Consider the following 23,462-nt stretch of genomic DNA (forward strand, 5'->3'; position numbering starts at 1 on the left):
TCCAGAGAGGAAGCAAGTCGTGGAAGTAAGCGGATGCGGATACGTTTGTCTTTGCCAGTCAAGTCGGAGTTTCTGACTAGCGGATTTCCTTTTGAATTTTTGCAGGACCTTGTTTTCTTCGGAGAACGACGTGCAACTTTGTGAATGCATCGGTGGTGAAAACACGGTGAGCAAAATGATAATAGTTGTTGAAACTACAATGTGTTAGTTACAATCCAAAAAGTAGATCCCGAAACGGATGAAGATAATCCTGACCTCACTTAAACACGAAAATGCAAAGCCGACGTTTTTTTTAAAATCAGGATTCTTCTGAGCTGTGCTACTGTTATGACAGAAACTCGACGTGACAACATGCTCAGATATTGCTAGTGAGCTGATTTTACTGATGTTGTTGAATTCTGGGCAACTCGGATAGTATTTAATGTTCGTGTTGTATTTATTTAGACTCTCGAGCTGAGTAAAATGCACTTTTTAACTTCTAGTTTGAGCCCATCTGTTGACGTCGTATGTTGTCAGGAAAAGCGGTACGGGAACACAAAAGTCAGCAGAAAAGTGTTGCGCTCCGTAAAGATGTTGTTTTTGCAGACGCGTATAAACGATATTTAATATCTAGGTGACTTGTATATTTCCACTTCTATATTTGTTTCTCAATAACATGTCGCAAAAAAATAGAGTGAGAGAGAATTTTAGATCAGTAAAGAGAGAGTATTTAATCAATTAACCAGATGCCTCCATGACAAATGCATTCTACATTGTATTTTCTTCTGTCTGTCCTTGTCGACAGGTTGTCATGGCTCGGTACTTGAGATACTTCACCGCAGTGGGAGACGAGCAGACTGTACAATGGGAGGATGAAGAATTGCACGTAGACAGTGATGAACTGGGTCCTGCCACTGGACAGTACCCTGAAACCTTGACCTTCAGGGATTCCTTAAAAAGACTCTACAGCTCTGCACGCTTTCAAGTATGTTTTTCAAAAGCATTTTGCTTAATGAGATCAAAAGTGATATACGGTACCTGCATACCTAAAAACACCTAAATTTGTAATTCAAGTGGCAAGTCTCTATCTATCTATCTATCTATCTATCTATCTATCTATCTATCTATCTATCTATCTATCTATCTATCTATCTAGCTATCTATCTATCTATCTAGCTATCTATCTATACAGTGGACCCCCGGTTTACAGCGTCCATGGCTTATGTTTTTTTCATTTTGTGATGTGGAATAATGAGTTTTTTCATCCCCCCTTTACGGTATTTTCCCGCTTTGTGACAAAACCAACTGTCATGACCCTAGGAGGTTGGCTGTATTTGTGTTGTTTTGTCTCCATCTGCAGGTGTTTGCGCTTATTTTCTGTACTGTACTGTATTTATAGTAATCCCTCATTTTTCACACTTGGTGGGGACCTGAATAACCATATTTTTCGGACTATAAGCCGCGACTTTTTCCTCATGGCTTATCTGCTGGTTTTCTCTCGGTCAAGCGAATGTGTGTACAGTATCTGCTCAAGGAGTCGGTTTATGGAACAACTATGAAATAGAACAGCAAAGATGTGAATCAATGGCTGTGCTCAAAAAGAGTTTTATAGAGTATATATATATATATATTAAAATATATTATTAAAAATATTTTTTAAAATATGTCTAGATTGAATAAGATTATTCTGCCATTCAGAAGTGCAGTACCACCTTTGTTGTTTTAGATTCTTACATAGACTTAGTGCACCCTCTTCTGGTTACTTCGAAATATTGTTTTTCTCAGTAGACGTGAGTTATCCAATGTGGCAGCACGCAAAGACAACAGGTTAATGTTCGAGGATTGCTGATCTTATTTTGTTTTGCCTTGGACGAGAATTGTCCGTAAGTACACAAGTTGTCAAAAATATGACACTGCTCATCTGTTTTGTCTATCGTTAGAGACATTGGAAATAAGAGTATTTTTACGTTGTGCAACTTGTTTGTTAGCTCGAGAGGTGCTATGTATCATTAGATGATTACGTGTTTTATTTTTCTAGTTTTACGGCGACCCAAAGAGGGTAATGGTCAATGGCCATTCAAATAAAGCAGACCAAAAGGAAAGACAGTCTGGTTGTTTGAAACGTCGTTATCCAAAGACCATGCTCAACCGAAGAGCTGTACAGTAAAATTCATCCATTTTCTATAGCCCCTTATTCTCACAAGTATTAAAGGCCTGCTGGTGCCTATCCCAGCTGACTTGTACACCCAATCTTACCTAAAGACAATTTAGCATGTCCAATACACCTACAGTACCTACATGTTTATGGAATGTGGGAGGAAGCCGGAGTGTCCAAAAAGGACCCATGCAGGCTCGGAGAGAACATGTAAACTCCACTCAGGAATGCCAGAGTGAGCTGGATTTGAACTTGGAACTCTGAACTGTGAGGTGGACGTGCTAATCATATTTCCACCGGGCCGCTTTGATAAATAATTTGACCTTGAAGTTTACTTTATGGATCATGTGAATTTGAACATTTTTCAATGAAAAATAATTTCTCACATGGTCTCAAAAACAAATACATATTTTAGAAATGCATTTTTGTTGTTGTTGAATGGCAATGAGAAGAATTCAAAGTATCCATACCTTCAGACATTGATAATAGACATGTATTACCATGTACATGTTATGTATGTACAGTCCCTGACAAAAGTCTTGTCACTTGGATACACATGGACCTGAAGTGTAATCAATATTTTCTTACTAGAAATTGATTAATTTTAATCCCAACAGGTTTTGGAATAACATTTCGGTGGCAAACACAACTGTTGAAAAGTGTTCTGATGTTTACAGCTTGGTAAAGCCCATTGAGTCAATTTTTGCAAATACATGAGTCTTGTTGCCTTGTCAAATGATGCACACAATCCCAGATTAGAGCTTCAATTGTTACCAATAATGGATCAATTAACTCTCAGGTGTGTAAAAAAATAACCCCAGTGCACTAGACTTCCACAACTGCAACCTTACCTTTGACAAGATGCCTTAGATTCCTCCTGACACCAAAGTGTTAATTATCAAGAGCCTGAAGACCAGATCTACTGCAGATGTGCCAGACACCTTCAATGTGTCTCAGCGTCAGGTACAGAGGATAAAAAAAAGATATGAACAGACTGGAGTTGTTTTTGACAAACCAAGGTTTGGCAGACCGCGCTAGACAACTGCTCCGGAGGACCAGTTGTTGGTTGAAAATCCAAAGCCAGCCCTTTTTCCACTGCAGCAGAGCTCCACGAAACCTAATCACCTGAAGTCCCTGTGTCAACTAGAACAGTCTTGTCGAATTCTGTCTAGAAATGGCCTCCATTGTCAAATCAGTGCCCAGAAACCAGCATTAAAAGGAAGACAATTAAAAAAACGTGTGGCATTTGCCAAGGCCCACAGCCTGTCAAAAGGATGGACGCTGGAAAAGTGGCAAAAGGTGGATTTTTCAGATGAATCTTCCATTGAACACCACAGTCGCCGCAAATATTGCGGGAGACCTACTGGAGCCCGCATGGATCCCAGATTCACTCAGATTGTTTGATGGTGGCACAATCATGGTCTGGGGTTACATCCAGTATGGGGGTGTGCGAGAGATCTGCAGGGTGGAAGGCAACATAAATAGTCTGAAATATCAACAAATCTTAGCTGCCTCTTACATTCTTAACCATAAAAAGGGACAAATTCTGCATCAGGATGGTGCTCTATCGCACACTTCAATCTCTACCTCAAAGTTCCTCAAGGCAAAGAAGATCAAGATCCTCCGGGATTGGCCAGCCCAGTCACCAAACATGAACATCATTGAGCATGTCTGTGGTAAGATGAAAGAGGAAGCATGGAAGACGAAACCCAAAAATGTTGATGAACTCTGGGAGGCATGCAAGACTGCTTTCTTTGCTGTTCCCGATGACATCATCAATAAATTGTATGAATCCTTGCCAAAGCGCATGGATATAAGTCCTTCAAACCCATGGAAGTCATACAAGCACCAATACTTAATTCACTTATGTTATGTAACATATTTTTGTATTTGAAGTACATTTTTTGTTCAATTTTCACGCTGCTTTCTGTAGGCAACAAAACTTTTGTCTTGCCAAAATTTGACCTTTATGTCTTCATTAAATGATAAATCTTTTTTCAGTGAAACAAATATATTTCCGTACACTCAGCATCATATGGGAGGGTCTTAGCTTTCCTATGAGACATTTCTGAAACCAATTGAATAATTAAATAATTAAATAAAACAAAATAATTCAAAGTCATTATTAATTGTTATTAGGAATTGTTTCTACAAAATGGATAAGCGACAAGACTTTTGTGAACATTCAACATGTCTCAAGTGTTAACCATGTTAACAGCGGTGTTATTTTGACAAGAAATTTTAATTACCGGTCATTTTTTTAGTCTTTTAACTTTTCGATTTATTTTAATTTAATAAGATTTTCTGCAACATGTGAATGCATCTTAGACTTTAGAATTTTCGTCACCAAAAAAAAAAAAAAAAAAAAAGAATTCTAGTTGACTCAATTACTAATGGCGGCATGATAGAAGACTTGGTTAGCACGTCCGCCTCACGGTATAAAGGTTGCGGGTTCGCTTCTGGGTTCAGCCTTCTTGTGTTGCATGTTGTCCCCGTACCTGTATGGGTACTTCAATTTCCTCTCATGTTTCCAAAAACATGCATGGTAACTAAATTGGATGCTCTAAATCAGGGGTGTCAAACTCATTTTTACCATGGGCTACATTGTAATTATAGTTTCTGTCAGAGGGCCTTTATGACTGTGAATTCAAAAAACAAATTAAGTATGATTCAAGATTCAAGAGTTTTATTATCATATGCATAGTTATACTACACAATGAAATTCTTATTCAGTTCACCTCCTCGGGCAGACTACATTCCATAATTGAGCATATAATAAAGTAGACAACAAAACTAAAAACTAAAAAAAGAGTTCTAGAGCAAAAGAGCAGTAATAATGAACCACTAATAAGTCAATAGACTTACATTCTGAGCATATTATAGAGCAGATGGAGTGGAGGAAAAATGTTGAAAACAAAATTATGTGTAGTATTTTTAAAAAAATGGATTGTCACGTAAATATAAATAAAACACAGTCTCTGTCACTGACCAATTTCTTTCCTATTTAAAAAAAAAAAAAATTACATCAATACTTGTTATACTTTGTTTGCTTATGAGACCAGAAATAAAATGTTTTACCAGAAATATTGTTTTCTATGTTAAATAATCACATGGTATTCAACAATTTATATATGCTGTGCTTATTTAAAAAGGTAAAATCTCCTTTCCCTTTCCATGTTGTACAGTGTACATTTTTTTAAACACTCCTACTAAACATTGCAGGAATTGTTATCAATGAGAATTTTTAAAAAAATCAATAAAACACTGATTCTTTGCCTTATCAACAGGTGTTGGTGGTGTGTTTAGTTGTTCTGGATGCAATTTTCGTACTGGCAGAGCTGCTTATAGATTTATCCATTATCAAGTTGGAACATGGCCATATTGCACCTGAGGTGAGACTTTTCTTATTTGTTCAAATTATAGAGAAACAATATTATTTGATCCTGTGCAGATATTGTTTGTTCACAATCAGGTTGTGGCCTCCAAATTACAGGCTCCAGCACACCTGTGATGCTAATGAGACACGCTGGATTTACAAATTGTCATTATGTTTAGATGGCAGGTTTGTCTTACACTACACATAAATGATATACAGTATATTAATTTGTGTTTGACAGGGATATATTCGATTCCCCCCCACAAGAAACATGACTTAAACTATACAAGTAGGTTTTTCTGGAACGTGGCGCTGGATGTGTCTGGTAGCTAGACGAAAAACTACACATATATATATATATATATATATATATATATATATATATATATATATATATATATATATATATATATATATATATATATATATATATATGAAACAAAATTAGCTTGAAGCTCATTGCGGGAAAGGGTGGAAGCTGATGCAATCAACAAGTGTAGTCTTGCGCAATTGCTTTCCGTACAAACCCAAGACAGCACGCACACACGGCGCACATGCACACATGTGCATGTTTTTGCAATGTGGGAGAAAATTGGCCAACCAGGACAAAACCCACACAGGCATGGGGAGAACATGTGCACTGTACACCTCACACAGGTAGGCTGGAGCAGGAAGCAAAAGCCACCATTTTTTTTTTTTCTATAGGAAAACCTAAACTTTAATTCACTGAAATTCTGTTCACTGATGATGTGTTTGACTTTCAGTATACTAATGCCCCAAACCAAGGTCAAGGCAATGGAATAGTTCAAGAAGAATAACAGGAAAAAAAGTAGCCCAGCTATTCAACATACAGTACCTTAATTCAAAAGATGAGGGAGCTGAACCTTTGCCATGCAACATTTGTACAGTAAACATTAAAAGATATAGAATCTATTATGCAAGTCTCTATGGTTGGGGGTTAAATGCTTGTTTTTCACACACAAATTAATCTGTAACTATTCTACTACATAGTAACCCCCCCCCCCCCACCCCCCCACCCGCACACCCAATCATTTGTCTCCTTAGCAAGCATATTATATCCTAAGCGTATACTTATATGATAAAAGAAAATAACTCTACATACATTATTAAGTTAACAAACTCACAAAATTAGCAGATCAAATAATTATTTTTCTCACTGTATCGAAAATACTGTCCAAACAATAATATATTGTAATCAGTAACTTTCTTGGCAGGTGTTTCATTACCTAAGCCTGGCACTTCTCACATTCTTCATGGTGGAGATAGCTGGCAAACTGTTTGCGTTTCGCCTTGAGTTCTTCCAACACAAGTTCGAGGTGTTTGATGCACTGGTGGTGATGCTGTCTTTTGTGCTGGACATTGTATTTATCTTCCATGATGATGTATTTGATGGAATGGGCCTACTTATTCTGCTGCGTCTCTGGAGGGTGGCCAGAATCATTAATGGTGAGTAAAATGTAAATTTAGAAAAAAAGAATTTAAGATGACGAGAAGAGGCTATGCAACTTGAGTAGCATGACATACACTGGAACACAAGGAACAACTTGTCTTTGACTTATTTTTTTGACTTAGGAAATTGCAAGTTGGGAGATTATCATTCGCATCAGTTGTATCACATCAGTTTTTGCATTGGATATATCACATTTGTTTTTGGGAATGAAGAAGGCAACACAAAAATTAAAAATGTATCTTTTATCAGGAGTTTAGCTACTGTACTTTTGACTTAATGATGCAAAAGTTCCCTTTGGCAGGAAAGTACCATTAGGGTCATAGAAATATATTTTACACATTTGACACAAGAGACAAGTGAGATCACACGTTTTACCTAAAATACAAACATTCGGGGAAAAAACAAAACAACAAAAAACGCCAACTATACTTGACTATATTTTTTGCATCTGTTATAATAATACAGGGCTTGAAATAAGTAGCTTTGCATTGCTGTTTGTACTACCGTATTTTCCGGACAGTAAGCCGCACCTTTATATAAGCCGCAGCAGCAAAATATGAGCAAAAAATGATTTTTGTTACAGATAAGCCGCAGTGGACTATAAAATGAAGGTAATAACATCAAATCTTTATGCAAAAAGCTATTATATATAGTTAATCATTTTTTTTTTAGTCATTTAATTATTTTTTTTTTGTAATTGTCTGCCAACATCCTCTCTTTTTAACAGACTGAACATGCCTGCATGTATAGTCCCAACATATTTATAGAAAATGGATATTTGGATATTTTCGACACTAACAAAATACTGTTAGTTAAAAAGCAGTTAAATAGCAGTTCAAAACCAAATCAATAAATTCATTTATACTTTTTTAATATATTTCTCAAGCTCTTTTCAAACACAGCCATTTATTCACATCTTTTCAGTTCTATTTGATAGTTGTTCCATAAATTGACACCTCGAAAAAATGCACACATTTGCTTGCTGGTAGCTAGCAAAAAAATAAATAAATAAATAAACGAAAAAAATACTCCCAAAAAAACAGGGCTCAAATCATGAAGAAAAAGTCGCGGCTTATAGTCCCAAAAAATACGATATATGCATCATGTAAAAACATTGCATCGATAGAGACTGAGAGTTGAGCATCAGCCGAAGCTACCAAAAAAATATCACAGTATTGTGGTATTGAAATTACAGCTCTAAAATATATCATTTTAAAATCTGTTTTGTTTATTGCCAATTTTCTACATTGTAAAAACGGTTTTATGTTTAAAGAAAATATGTAATACAGCATTTGTTCAAATAAACACTTATCATGCAAAATTAAAATACACGCCGTGTGTGCGTGCTGCATGAGCCTGTACAGAAAGGAATTGCGCAAGACTACACTTTTTGATTGCATCAGCTTCCACCCTTTTTCAACCCTTCCTGCGTAAGTTACACGCATGTGGATGTGGGTACCTGAATTTTTTAAATGTGAAAAGGATTTATACTTTACATATTTAAAGCAAATATTATTGGAGTACATATCAACCAATCACATATCTTGTGGGAGTACCCATGTCCCTCATGGAAACTAGCACCAGCCATTAGGAGTGAAGGAAGAGCAGGAGAACAACACTGCAGCAGACCGTTGTAAATCTCTTACCCAGATTTCTTTTATAATAAACTGGGATTTCAACCAAAGTGTAAACTCGTGATTGTTATCATGTTTGGTTTGCTACAGGCTTCACTCTAGTTCAGGGATGTCAAACTCATTTTTATCGCGGGCCATAGTTTCTATCAGAGGTATGGTATGGCAGTGAAGTCAAATAAATTTTAAGTATGTTCGTCCCACCTAGTTTTGAAATCAGAGGCTGGTAAAAACTATTCAAGAGAGAAAAAGTGTTTGTTTCTACCCACCAATTTTTAAATGTTGAAGGCAACTTAAAAGTTTTCTGTTTTAGCCAGAAACTTAATAAACTTTTTTCATCGCCGTTGCCTACTTGTGGATAATATCCATCCATCCATCATCCAGTTAATCATTAGCCATAGTCATCCATCCATCATGAGCCACTTATTCTCATTAGGGTCACTGGCTTGCTGGTGCCTATCCCAGTTGCAAACGGGCCATAGGCGGGGGACACCCTGAACTGGTTGCCTGCCAATCGCAGAGCACTGACATATTAAAATGTAAACAACTCTGGTGGACCCGTAATTATAGTCCCAGTTCCACTTGATTCCTGACTGTGGATGCACAATCCTATGTGAAATTCGCATAGTTACGCCCCAATCTCATGCTAGGGGAAACCTCAGTTTAGTAAACTGAAAGCCTATTTGTTGGGATTTTTTTTTTACCCTCAAAATGTACGCTCTGACACTTAATACATCTTTATGCATCTATCTTAATGAGCAGAAGTAAAGACATGGGCTCTGAAATCTTTGGCAAATTGGCAGTCATTAACAAAAAGGGTCTAATGAAAACATACTCTCCTAGCAAAGGGGACTTTTGCATCATGACTGGGAGTCAAAGGCCTGCTTTTTAGGCTTAACCTTGCTCTTAGCAGTTGCAACAGATTTAGATTAAACAGCCATGTTAACATCTATTGTACTGTATTTTGATAGTAAATATTCTTATTGAATATATTACAGGGATCCTAGTGTCAGTAAAAACACGGGCAGACCAGAAGCTACATAAGCTGAAGGGGAGCTATGACCATCTCGTACAAAGAGTCACAGAACTACAACAACACGTTGATAAGCTAGTAAGTATTCACTTCTTACCTTTGAAGGGGCAGTCAAAAATGTTCTGCTTATGTTCTATGGAATCCCACGTCTACAAATTCTGCATCTGTTTTCTAAGCGTGGTTATTACCTGAGCCATGATTGATCGTTGCCTAAGCCCTGAGCAACTGTCATATTTACTCAACAGCAGGGGGCAAAAATTGGCTATCCCCTAAGATGAAAAAAGACAGGTAGATCTTGATGCCTAAATTTAAAAAAAACAACATTAATCAGAACACCATGTTTTGACTTCTTGGGCTGCATAAAACATATTGTAAAAATTGTTTGAAAATTGAATTCCCCTTGAAAGACTAGCTCATTCACTGCCGTCCACGAGTTTTTTTTTTTTTACAAACCAACGGTTGCGTGCCGTTTTTTTTTTTTTTCTTGCATTTCTCAATGCATCTGATGCAGAAGAACCTCTTGCCATTATAGAGCAAGTATACCTGAGAAGGCTTGGAATGAGGTGCAATCGCCACTAGATTGAAGTTCACTAGAGTGAACAGTGGCTCTGATCAGAGAATAGTCAGTTTCTACAGTAGGCAGTATACAGTGGATAGCAGTATCGTTGTCTGGATAAGAGGAAGTTGCAGAGCAATCGGAAAATGAAGAAATATGGGCAGCTGACACGTCAAAATATTCTCTTCCGTGTTAAAACTACAAAGGCTAGGTTCACACTGCAGCCTGAAGTGACACAATTCCGATTTTTTTGCACCTATATCTGATCTTTTGATGGCAGTGTGAATGACACATTCGATTTTTTTCAAATGTAACCCAGGACACTTTGGTATGTAGTACTAAATCTGATACGTGTCCCATCTTTTTGACACGTGACTTCAGTCAGAACGGCCTGGTTGCGTTCATCTGACTCGCACGTAACAAACAAGCGACAAACATAACTTCAGTTGGAAAAATCTTAATAGCGGATGAGGTAAAGACAACTCAAAGGAAGAGCAAGGTATATTTTTGTCTCTCGTCTCTTGCATAGTGAGCGCTCAAAGACATTGCTCGCACTGTGCAAAATGCCATGACAAAAAAATAAATAAATACATCTTTCCGTCTTTAATTTACTCATTGAATTTAACATTGAAAATATTCTTGCTCCACTCTGACAGCCATTCCAACATCGCCAGGTACTCCTGTAAATGCGTTAAGCCTGCCGGCTGTCTGTGACATCACAATGTCCTCAATGCACATGCGAGACAGTTTTGGGCTGTTTAGGGTTCATACACAGCTCACATACAGGTCACATTTATTTGGAAATGAGAACCATCTCACAAAAAAATCCAGAGAAACAAAGAAATCGGAATCGAGCTATAAGCCCTGCAGTGTGACCTTAGCCAAGCCAAAGAGATTGTCCTTAGTTGATCAAAATAAAACTGACGTCAAGGGCGTGCATGCACTTACCTCCTGAGTCTCCATGACGCGTCGGCTAACTGGCAGTGTCAAGTGACATTGAACTGACAAAATCGAAATGAAGGGATTATTATGAGGCCCTTGTTGTAGCAAAGCTGTTCACAACTGCGTATTTGGATCCAAGTTTCGGCAACCACAACCACTAATGTGTAACGAGAATCCACAAATGCACGACTGAAGTCACAAATGAGAGAATCCACAAATGTCTGGCTGAAGTCAAAATGTGTAAAGAGAATCCACAAATGCACAATTGAAATTACAAATGACAGAATCCACAAATGCATAGTAAATCTGCAAATGTGTTCATTGAGATCTGTATGCATAAACACATGGTTGAATGCATACATAGATCTGTAATGGGGTGGTATGTAAACACTGGGCCTCCTGATTGGCTATACATTCTTACATGTGACTTTTGCTACAGACAGTCCTGCTTTACATTGAGTTACAAATGCGTGCGGGGATTTGTAATAGCGCGTCCGGATGACTTGTGTGTGGCTCAGTATTATCTCATTTAGACCACCAGAGGACGGTCGTGGTACTACTAAAACTTCATGGGCTGCAGGCCTCTTGCTACTTTTCCAGAAAGTGTGTTTGAATCCTAAAATGTGGCAATGCTTCAAAAAGTTCAACTTGGTGCATTAGTAAAAATATGAATATTTACATTATCAATTTCACTCACTGCAGTTACAGTCATACATGTTTTATTGAACATGACCTGATCAAAACAATAAAAAATATACATCAATTCCATACAGTAAAAAACATAGATTGTAGAGAATTATTGTCACATGTATAGCATAAAACCACACAGTGAAATACTTACTCACCTCACCTCAGCAAACAGTAGTTATGACATTCATATTAGTGTAGCTGCCTTAGAAAGTTTCCATTCATTGCTGTCTTTGTGTTATTTTTTTTAAATTAAAAAAAAAAACAAACTCTCAGACCTCTAACTTAAAGCTTGTTGGCGCTGATTTCCGCCACGTTTGTTTGACATGCTACTGTCGCGTGGTGATGAGCTTGCACGTGACTTGATAAGTCACGAATTTATGGGTAGAAAAGTATTCATACAATAATACAAACATAAGCATTTTTGCTCAACTTAAAAAAAATGTAACAATCTCATCCGTGGTTCATATCAAAGATGAAGACATATAAAAACAAACAGAAAAAGAAGTAAGCGGCATCCAGTACATGCCCTATTTAAAACGTTTATAGACTGATGCATAATGCAATTGATAACTGATTGTGCAAACATCCAATTCATTTTTTTTTATGTCCGATTCTTCTCTCTTACCTGTTCTAGCAACAAGACAACCAGAAGCTTCAAGCAATTCTCAAGAGTAATGGCATAGACTTCTAAGTAATCATTAATTTGGATATTAGTTTATATCATGCACCTTTCTACATGATATAAGCTAATCTTTCGAGAAGGTTTTTGTTTGTTTTGTAAATCTGTGCACTGTTTCTGAATTGTTTGATGTGTTCGGTTCATGATTTTAATTTTCAAAATAACTTACTTTATTACCTTCATCCATGCTTTATTGCTTTATCCAGTTGATTCTTTGCCCTGAATTGCAATCACCATTTTGGTGAGTAAACTTTCACAAAATTGCTCTATCAAACAAATGGAAAGAAGAAGTCAATTGGCAGCTTGGCATTGATGGTTGGTATTGCTCTGTAACCGGGAAGAGCAGCAGCAGAAATTTCTTTGAAGCTCACTGAACTTTGAATTGTCAGCACATCATTGCCTCTGATGATCTGACTAGCCTATGAAAGAGATAAAAAAAAGACATCAATAAGAGTATTTTCTTTTCTTTGAATTAAGTATGAAACGTTATAAAAGGATCTCCTACAATGTTAAGTAATACTGTAAGTACAAGTCCCTACTATTTTCATTATTCAAACCATTAGTGCTGGGTATTGTGTCTTAAAAGTGTATTGTCATCAGGCAGGGGCTCAATGTCGAGCCGCTGCTCCTCCGCGTTGAGAGGAGCCAGCTGAGGTAGTTCGGGCATATGGTTAGAATGCCCGCCGGACGCCTCCCCGGTGAGGTGTTCCACTGGAAGGAGGCCCCGGGGACGACCCAGGACATGCTGGAGGGACTACGTCTCTCGGCTGGCCTGGGATCGCCTGGGGATCCTTCCGGAAGAGCTGGATGAAGTGGCCGCGGAGAGGGAAGTCTGGGCTTCCTTGCTCAAGCTGCTGCCCCCGTGACCCGACCCCGGAAGACAGTGGTAGAAGATGGATTGATGGAAATAAAACAAATTTTGAAACCTTAAAATTCCCATTTGAGGTAAACGCAACAGGAGTTTCTACTGCTTGTGAATATGGCTGCTCGTTGAAGAGGAGTGGATATTATTGCGCTTCTCGGGAACTCACTATGGATGACCTGAACTTCATGAGGGTGAGGAGAATGAAGCCCAAGATATGACTACAACAGCAGAAACTAATGAAATGTTATCTTTGTATCATAAAGATTTTTTTCTGCTGTTTGCCCACTTTGCTTTGGAACATGGCCTAACTTGAAAGGTAATGTGTTGTAACATTTATTGTGGTGTTTTTTAAGCTTACATGTGAAACCCGACTTATAATATGACAAAAATCATGATATGAAAGCCAACCCTGACCAGATTCATTTAAAAAACTAAATATTATGAAAATAAGTCATTTCAAAACCGATACGCGATATATTGGAAACTGAAGTCGTATTGCAATATGTGTATTGCGTCACTTTGTACCGCAATATATTGATATTATCGCCCAGCACTACAAACCATCACCACTCTCAAAAATGTTTCTGTAATTTATTTAACAATGGGACCCACATTTTTCTATTGTAGCAGCTTCACAACTGATTTCAGTAAAGGTTATGAGCAATTAAGAAAACACACTGTTCAAAAATAACCTTGAAATGTGCATCATATTTTAACTATATGCATGCCTTGGCTTCAAAGTGCCTTTCAAAGGCCTGTATTAAAAAAATGTCGGTGTACATGACTATTGCACATTCAAAATGTTTTTTAAAATTTACGACTGTAAAAATGACATTTTGTCTGTCTGTACCATTGTAACCTGAGGGACCCTTGCAATTTTTCACTACCTGCCCACAACCTACCCAAAATGGCTCAATGCCACACATTTGAGTCCTGACCCAACAGTTGAAAATCACTGGATTTAATTTCAAGACAAATAAATGTATTTTTAGCTGTTTGTTTTGTCAAGGGTTGAAGAGTCTCGTTTTTTATGTATACATGCATTTTATAACTCTATGACTTCACATAACCTCCTATCTTACAAAGAGAAAAATCAAGACTAAAACAGTTTCACTGTAAAGGCGAAATCTTCAGGTTTTCTGTCATCTTTACAACCACTACTTTTGAGTAGGGCTTATTTTGCACCACTTTTGTAGCCATTTACTGATAACAGCATTCACTGGAAAGGAGAAGCCATTTTGTGTCTTGGGGTTTGATAATGAGTCATGGGCACATTCAACACAAATTTCAGGCAAAATTTTCAAGAATTTGTCAAGAAATTGAATATTTTGATCTACAGTAAGCTGTGTAACCAAGGACTCACATTTTCAAAAATTGTAAAAATTTTAATAAAACAATCTTCTATCTTGGGTTTTTGTGTTCAGTGTTTTTGCTGAAATGTAATGGCAATAGCTTTCTCTTTCCACTTCCTAAACTAAATGGCACACAATTAGCCGAAGGGCAAAACAGTTTTCAATTGTTGCATCCTGACCTTCAAAAATAAGATATGCCGAAAGCTGGAGCAAACGCTTATTTTTATATGGTCATTTTCTTTTTCTCATTGGTTTTATGTGATAATCCCATTCAGAACTAGAAAATGTGCAATTCCTGAAAAAATTGTGTATGAAGTCAAAAACGGTGAAGGGAGGCGCTGAATGGTGGAATGTTTGAATGGCTTGAATCTGTGAAGTATTCTGAATGTTAGAAGGTTGGAACAGTTTGAATATGTAGAAGATGTAGAAGATACAAAGGAAAACTGAAAAAAGTGGAATTGTGGGAAGAGGAAAATGGATACACCCATGGAATGTCGGGAATCGGGGAAATCGAATAAAGTTGAAATGGTTTAAATCAGATGAGTAATGGCGAAGAAGGAAGGTTACAAAGTTTTGGTGTGGATGAATGAGGAATTATGGGTAATACTATTAAAGAAGTTATGAATTATTGGAATCTATGAATATAAGTAATGATGAAAATGTAAAAGGAATGAATTGAATGTTGTTTATGTGAAATGGGGTAGCTTCAGATGTGAAATATGCCATTGGGAATTATTTATGAATTATTATAGGTGAAAAATATGTAATTATGGGAAATTATTAATATTTATGAATTATTGGAACAATGGAAATGGTCCCTAAGGCGAAATGAATGAGTTAAATGTTGTGAATGTGTAATGGGAAGGCTCAAAACGTGAAATCTTAAATCTCCCATTGGATATGAATATTACAATATTGAAGTGAAAATATGGAACTATGGGAAATATCAAAATGTATGAATTATTGCAATGATAGAAATGATCCGTGAGGTGAAATGAAAGAGTTAATATAAATATGAAATGCGAAAGCTCAATATGTCCCATTGGGAATGAATGGGGAATGCTCTCATTAAAAATGAATTGTGAAATATTAAAGGGTGAAAAATATGGAATTATGGGAAAATATTGGAATGTATAAATTACTGGAATGATAGGAATGATCGCCAAGGTGAGATGAATGAATAAATACTGAAAATATGAAATGTGAAAGCTGTAAATATGAAATGTAAAATCACCCAATGTTAAGTCAATGAGATTTTTGGCATGGAAAACAGGGAATTGTGGGAAATCTGTAAATATTTGGAATGAGAAAATGGAAGCAGTCGTCACACGATTAATTGGAATTATATGAAATTGGAACGGTGTGAATCGGATGAACTGGAAATGAGTTGAAACGTGTCAAAAAATGGGCGGAATAAAAAAAGAGGAATAACAGCTTTCGTCTTCACACAACAAGTAACTCAAACATCACACAATGGAAATAATACAGTAACACAAAACAACCTCAAGAAATCAACCTTAATTCTCATATTTTTGAATAAAATTACTTTGGAACAAATGTTTGAACTCCAAAATTGTCTGACAAATTTTCAACTCATTGCGTGAAGGCTTTCACCTCCACACATATGTTATTCCTCTTTTTTACTGTTCACATTTATTTTCATTAAAAACAAAATGTTATATTGTGGAGAGACGCCTGTGAAAAGTCCCTGCATATCAAACCGACGAGTTGACTGTAATTACATCTGTAACAGGCACTCCTCAGACACCGACCGAGAGTGGAGCCCGAAGCTGACAATGATAACAATGAACCATGAAAAATGAGGGAACTGTGTATATAATTTATCCATTGCAATGGTTACTTGGTCCATGCATTTCACGAGAGCGAATTTTGTTGATTGGTCTGTTCTAAAATTGTACCGATTGTTATTTAAGATAGTTTTTCAAAAAAGCTCTCCAAGCTTATCACAAATATTTTCTCTGAAATAAAAAAAATAAATAGCTGAAGCAAAGATACTTGTTTGTTGACATATTATCCTTCAACCAGATTCATCCAAATACCTTTGCAGTCATTTAAATTGGTAATATTTCAGTTGTAAGTGACAGATTAAAACTATGTGTTCAAGGTTTAAACACACCTTATTAATTAAGCTGCACGGTGACCATCATTGTCCTGAAAGACACCTATCTATTTAAGGTTCAATGTTTGTCATTACATTCACAAGTACAGGGCAACAATATTTCACTTAACAGGCACGAACCATCCAAAAAACATACACAAACAATGACCAACAACAGGAGATATTGTAGGTCTTTCTAATCTTGTTTCTGCTCGCTGCCATTAGTTTACTGTAGTGACGTTGTACAGACTTTTTATCACTATTGTATGATGACACTTGATTGTACTACTTACCAAACTGCTGGTATTGGTTTGGATAACTTCCTCAACACTCACGATCTGAGGTTGGGGATTCCACAAGAATCCATATTTGGTCCATTCAATCTGTAAGTGAAGTGACAGTGGAATGCTGCAAATCTGTGAATCCTGCAAATGACAACATACCTAGTGATTACTGTTTAGAAGGTTACATGTAAGATATGCACACACACACACACGCGCACACACACACACACACAGTGGAACCTTAAATCACGTACGTAAATTGATCAGACATTTTGAAAACTAATGGAAATAAAATATGTTTTTATTTCCAGAACCAAGTCCCCTTTCTGGTACAGCTGGTGTTAACTTACAATCTGTCACTTGTCAAAATTTATAGTGGCAATGTTGTGGCAATGAGCTGTTATTAAACCTGGACGTCTCCATTGATAAATAACAAGAAAATCATGTCTTTTATTGACTCTTTTAATTTAGTTCGCTGTCTGACACTGAATAGAATAGACACACATTAAGTCTTTCCTTTCTTGAAATGTTTAACAATTTGATTTTTTTCAACATGCAATACCATTTAAAGTTTTAATTTGGTTCGGTGTGTGACACTTAATGTGGACGTACATTAAGTCTTTCCTTTCTTAAAATGTTTGACAATTCGATTTTTTTTAACACACAATACCATTTAAAGTGGATCTCTTCTGTGCTGCATTTTCAATCATCCAAATGGCTTCCATTTCAGTTCAACATGGGAAAAAATGATTGTTCTTCCATGAGGATTCTAGCCACGTTCCAAAATAAAGGAAACAATTAAACATGGCGTAAAGGTAACTTTTATAGAGGTAAGAGAAGCCATCTTTCATGCACTTGTTTGTCTTGCAACTGACATCAAAAGATAATTCATACTTACAGACAACTACTTTTAACTTAAAGAGTGAAATACTCTGGTGGCTCAGTCTGGCCCCTGAGACCTTTACAAGTCAGTGGAGACATGTCATTTGTTATTTGCTCAAAACGAGCGCTCAAGGTGTTGACCGTGGTTGACGGGTAAACTGAATTACATCCACTACATGTGGATAAAAAAAAAACTGATGAAATAAAAAATAATCAAAAAACAAGAACGTCAATCATGAGTAATCACTTGATTGATATATTGAGCAGCCAGTCAATGAGTCTGACTTTGCCTGACCTTGATTTTTTGACGTTGCGTAAATGCGCAAAGGGGCCAAGCTAATTGCATTAGCAATATAACAACACTAAGTGTGTCAACTTATAACTAACAAGCTAGTCAGCTAGCAAGTTACTGGCAATGTTTTGTTTTTTTTTGACAAGATTTTTCAAAAGCAGATGTTGCCACTGGAGCATCACGTCACATCATTGTTAAGAACAATAAGTTATTCCTATAAGGAGAAATACTCAGAGGCAATTGTTGACGTAGGTGATGCACTGTTTGCGAGCTTTTGAAATAAACGGAAATGTAAACATCAATCAAAGCGCTCCTGCTGTCAGAAGTACAAGCTGAGGTTGCAACCTGGCAATTGTGGGAACAACATCGTGTTTCTTACAGCAGTTGGATGAAATGAAAATAGATTTTCATTTGTATGGTGTTACTGTTTACTAAACGGCTTTAGAGATTTTTGGGAGGTTCTGATTTGGTGAGCATTTTGTTAATTTTTTTGAGGAATGGTCTTAAACTTTTGATCAGCCTATTTCAGTTTATTTTAATTTTGGGGGAAATTACAACTTCTAGGTGTTTTTGTCTCAATCCCTTTTCTTGATTTTGCATATTGTAACACTAACTTAAAACAACAAAAAATGTATATGTTGTGCATCAAAAACATTCACTGAAAATACAGTTTTTAAATTGCAGTGGTTCACGTGTGAAGGTCATCAATTGGATTTTCTGCGCCAACACTGTCCAGTTCTATCATGTTCCCTATGCAACAATACCTGAAAAACCACTTTCATAAAGTACTCACCCTGTGTTTATAGCTGTACTTGATGGGCACCCATTGAAGGGAGTTGTCTAATCCGGAGTTTCCAAACATAGCAACATATTGGGGGTGGATTTGTCCTCGCAGAATATCTAGAATGATTTGGGAAACAAGAGAGCAGTTGGCTGCAGCCTCCAGTCTGTAGAAGACAGAACAAATCCTTTTACATACTGCATACATACTTTCACTAGAATGAGGTTATTTGGCGCATATTTAGAAAGTCTTGCCTTAACGTGCAGCCAGACATTGAGTCCACACCAAACAAGATCGGAGAACGCTGATGAGAAATATTTACACAGTTGTGGTTTGCAGAACTTTGGAGAACAGACAGTGTGTCTCCAGGGTTTAGTGTCATACCTGTAGGGAAAAACTGTTAAGGACAATAGAAGGTGAGCAAATGAATCATCATTGTTGCTGACAATAATTACATGAGTACAAAGTAAAGGATATTCATGAATTTCTTGTCCAGACAAAATAGGAAGTCCAACGATATATCCTGGATTTCCGCTGTTTCGGAGTGGCAGATTTTTACTCTTCTCCTGTCAAATGATACAAGACAGTTGATAACTCAAATCAAAACCATTATAACTATGCTATGAAATGTTTTTTTTTTTCTCTCAGTTTTTTTTAAGGGGGCTTGTTGGGTCAGAAGTGCAATGGAGTGCACAGGAGAATGCACCTATTGTTCATGGTTTGCATGACAGTAAAACATACTGCCAAACATGGTGAGAAGGCCAGAAATTTCAACGTGAACCTTGCCATACCAAACAATCGGTGGTGGGTTGTCAGGGCCAGAAAATCCTTCTCTGCTGCCCGAACATAATCTGTCATCATTATCATAACTAAAATAAACTATAATAATTATAATAACTATAATAAAAGTCAGTATCATTTTAAACGTATTTTTACGAACTATACATATTTTATTTATACAATTATTCTCCATATTCGGTTCTTTTCATGTCATATTATATCCATTTGGTTATGCGCCTTCAAGTTGTAGCTTCAGGTAAGAGTTTTTAGCCAATTAGAATTCAGCGAACTTGTGTCACCAGGCTGAATGAAATCTGCCTGCAATAAGTCCCATTTGAGGGCATTCGCAAGCTACAGTTCCGGGCTTCTGTGCAGTGTGAAATCTACCTGCAATCAGACACATTTGAGGGCATTTGCAGCTACAATTGCGGGCTTCTGTGCAGTGCACAGACATATGTGAACGGGCCCATATAGTTAATAGACAATTGCAATAGCCAATCAAGTCATAAGGTGGCCATCTAGAAGCCTCACGTTAAATGTGACGTGATTGGATGCTCACTGCAGGGAGGTGGTGCTATGATGCTCAACCGTGCTTAACGTTGAAAGTTGTGAAATAAAAAATAAAAAAAAAAAACATGTTGCTCAACGAAGCTAACCTTGTTGCTTGGCTGATCTGCACTAAAGGCGGAGTGTAGAGCGAAGCCAGACCCATGGAAATTTAGCAGAAAAATCAAATCTACTCGCTTTTTTTTAACCCATAATAGCTGAAGAAGAGCAAAATGGAAATTGGACTGGCATGACTTTCAGCATTGGCATCCATGTCAATAGAAAATTATTTATGATTGGAAATGAAATGCACAGACAAATAAATCATTTATGTCTTTCTGAGGAAAAAAAGAATAATGGATTTTGTATTGAAATATGTGAGGGACAGTTTTGATGAGTCAAACATTATATTTACTTATTTTTTTCATTTTTAACATGCTTTTGTAATTTTATTTAATTCATATTCAGTTAAGTTGTCAAGAAATAAAATGATATTCTTAATTTAAACTCCGATTTTTAATTTAGTGTACAATCTTGTTAAAGCTTGCCTGCTCTTAGTGGACGTCCTAAAACTTTGTCGACAATTTTTTTTTAAATCATTATGAATTATTTTAGGTTTTGGCAGTATCACGTATAATGGTAAGTTTTAATTGCTGATGCGGGTTTATTGATGTTTAAATGCTCCGGAAACTAGCCTGTGTAGCCCAAGTAATATGTACGTGTTTTTCGGAGGGGTATTTATTCGAGTCGAATCACTGAAGGCATAAGTGTGAAATGCTTACACTACCACTACGCCACTACAAACAATATATGGACATGAACTCTTTGGAATGCATTTTGAAGTTGTTCCCGACAGCATGTCTCAACAACATGTATCGTCGGCATGGTTCAGCAGTAAGTGTGGTTGTCTAGGTCGTGCGTACAATCGCCAAACATGGTGATTTATTGATGTGTTCTTCTTGAGCAAGACATTGAAGGCTCTGATGCTGCATCATTTTTATGTGAATAAGTAGTCAGTGTAAAGTGCTTTGAGTGCCTAAGGTAGGAAAGCACTATATGAGTGAAAGATCATTAAAAGACTTGTCGGGAGTTGAGTAATGACTGAGTGCTTCTGTATTTTTGAAAGTAACAGAAGTTTAGAGATGCGTCTAAAGTTATTCAGATTGCCCCAGATGTAATTGATGGACATCTCACGAAATGTCTATCCCGAAGATTACAACAACAGATGAAAAATACACTTCCACCATTCTTAATCTTAATTTTTTTAGCATTCCCGTCTTTTGTCGGTCCGTCGACAAATGGGGTGTCGACAGATGCCAAAAAAAAAAAAAGCATCTATTTATGTCAGTAACATATATTTGAGTGTGTGTGCTTCAATTTAGTAATCACAATGCAGCAAGGGGAAAACAATCCATGGCTAATTTATTTCTAAACTATAAGTCCGGCGGATCGCAAATTAGAGAACAGAATATTTAGTGAATAACTCCATTAAATGGATAAGTCAAAAAACGGGGAGGGGAGGGAAAACTCCACTTAGTGAGTTGAGATAATACCTGAATAAATTTGACAGAGAACTCCTGCTCCAGGGTAAATGGTGCTACACGGAAATTCCCAAGCAGCAGATGCACAGTGGTATTCACTATTTGGCCTGCCTTGTTGTACTTCACCAAATATGCAACCTAAGAAAACAAAAACAAAAATTTGGAACTAATCCTGTTGTCAAAAATCAAAATGTTGTGTGAGACTGACCTTTAACACGACATTTGCGCACACGTTTGGATTTATGAGTTGTGGCTTTATGTTTTCCTCCTCATCAATCCTGATTTCGTTCCGAGTACCATCTAAAGACTGCAACATTACTGAAGCCATTTCCACAGGAACGACCTGACAACCACAAAATGAGAAGTCAATCAATGTATTTTTCTGTTTATTCTTTTAATCAGGAGTTAGTATTTAAGTATTTATCTTTTGTATAATGAAAAAACATAACATGTGATGAAAGGGCACATATCATGATATTGTAAACTTTCCACAGTGAAATATATAAATTGTATTGTATGTATTGTATGAATTACATTTGGCACACTGGTTATTTATACATCCATCCATTTTTTTTAGGCGCTTATCCTTACTAGGGTCGCTGGCTTGCTGGTGCCTATCCCAGCTGTCCAAGCAGTAGTCGGAGAACACCCTAGACCGGTTGTCATAGTCAACGAACCATTCACCCTCACAATCACGCCTAAGGGCAATCTGGAGTGTTCAATATACCTACTATGCATGTTTTTGGAATGTGGGAGGAGACCTGAGTGCCTGGAGAAGACCCATGCGAGCACAAGCAGTAAACTCCACACAGGTAGACCGGGGAAAGCTGGAATGGAACCCACGATCTCTGAACTGTGCGGCAAACGTACTAAGTCTTCCACTGTGCCGCCACATTGGCCGTTTAATTTCTTCTTAAATATAAGTTTTATGGTACAGACTAACTAGGAAATGAAATGCCATCAGGAAATGAAACGTCATCAGGAAATGAAACATCTTGTTCACAAAAAGCTCTGCATCATTGTCTCCCTCAAATTTTAAACTATTAAGTTGGACTCATTACATAATAAACGGCAAACACAAGTACTGTAATTCAGTTTGGTTTCCGAAACCATAGGGACTTAATTTGTTCAAATGGTTCATTAGTGTCAGTTTCTTTGAGAGCATGTCTTGTCAGGTCTCTGTGTAAAACTGGCTAACGACTGATTTGATCATTGTTTTGTTTTTCAGTTTCTTTATTAAAACGTAAAGCAACATTTGCAGAAACAATTTAATTGTGTGATTTTTCATAGGAATGCACAATAGGCATACTTACAGTATCATGTTCATTCTTCCCCTGTAACAAAAAAGTAAAATAAAATCATAAAATATCACTTGTTTGCATACACGCACACATGCATACACACAACTGTAAAATGATATTCCCTCTTATCAAAATATTTTATTTATTTCTTAAAAATTCTTATTTCTTTGCATAGTTTCTATGTGTGCTTATCTCCAAAAGGTGATT

General features: G+C 36.8%; 2 protein-coding genes across 2 annotated transcripts in view; one reads left to right on the plus strand and one right to left on the minus strand.

Annotated features, from left to right (window-relative positions):
• On the plus strand, positions 1 to 14,777 carry hvcn1 (hydrogen voltage-gated channel 1). The gene is made up of 7 exons (XM_088431517.1): positions 1 to 25; positions 106 to 166; positions 785 to 964; positions 5,422 to 5,526; positions 6,746 to 6,977; positions 9,611 to 9,723; positions 12,468 to 14,777. The coding sequence occupies exons 3-7, from the start codon at positions 791 to 793 to the stop codon at positions 12,522 to 12,524; spliced, it is 681 nt and encodes a 226-aa protein (XP_088287643.1). The 5' UTR covers positions 1 to 25; positions 106 to 166; positions 785 to 790; the 3' UTR covers positions 12,525 to 14,777.
• Positions 11,846 to 23,462, minus strand: part of LOC148414109 (tectonic-1-like) — a 23,004-nt gene continuing 11,387 nt past the window's right edge. Inside the window, exons 7-14 of the mRNA XM_088431516.1 lie at positions 23,268 to 23,288; positions 22,163 to 22,297; positions 21,967 to 22,092; positions 19,564 to 19,653; positions 19,342 to 19,472; positions 19,100 to 19,253; positions 17,142 to 17,273; positions 11,846 to 12,931 (exon numbers count right to left, since the gene is read on the minus strand). Of these exons, the coding sequence (XP_088287642.1) occupies positions 12,782 to 12,931; positions 17,142 to 17,273; positions 19,100 to 19,253; positions 19,342 to 19,472; positions 19,564 to 19,653; positions 21,967 to 22,092; positions 22,163 to 22,297; positions 23,268 to 23,288 (939 nt within the window). The 3' untranslated portion in view covers positions 11,846 to 12,781. The remainder of the gene's footprint in view (positions 12,932 to 17,141; positions 17,274 to 19,099; positions 19,254 to 19,341; positions 19,473 to 19,563; positions 19,654 to 21,966; positions 22,093 to 22,162; positions 22,298 to 23,267; positions 23,289 to 23,462) is intronic.

This window comes from Hippichthys cyanospilos, chromosome 13 (genome assembly GCF_059441005.1).
Source record: "Hippichthys cyanospilos isolate Australia breed blue-spotted pipefish chromosome 13, RoL_Hcya_1.0, whole genome shotgun sequence".
In the NCBI taxonomy this organism is placed as follows: Eukaryota; Metazoa; Chordata; class Actinopteri; order Syngnathiformes; family Syngnathidae; genus Hippichthys; species Hippichthys cyanospilos.

Coding starts and splice junctions, on each gene's coding strand:
- hvcn1 (XM_088431517.1), top strand. CDS start 791: ATGGCTCGGTACTTGAGATACTTCACCGCAGTGGGAGACGAGCAGACT. Junction 965..5,421: donor ACAGCTCTGCACGCTTTCAA/GTATGTTTTTCA, acceptor CCTTATCAACAG/GTGTTGGTGGTGTGTTTAGT. Junction 9,724..12,467: donor AACAACACGTTGATAAGCTA/GTAAGTATTCAC, acceptor TACCTGTTCTAG/CAACAAGACAACCAGAAGCT.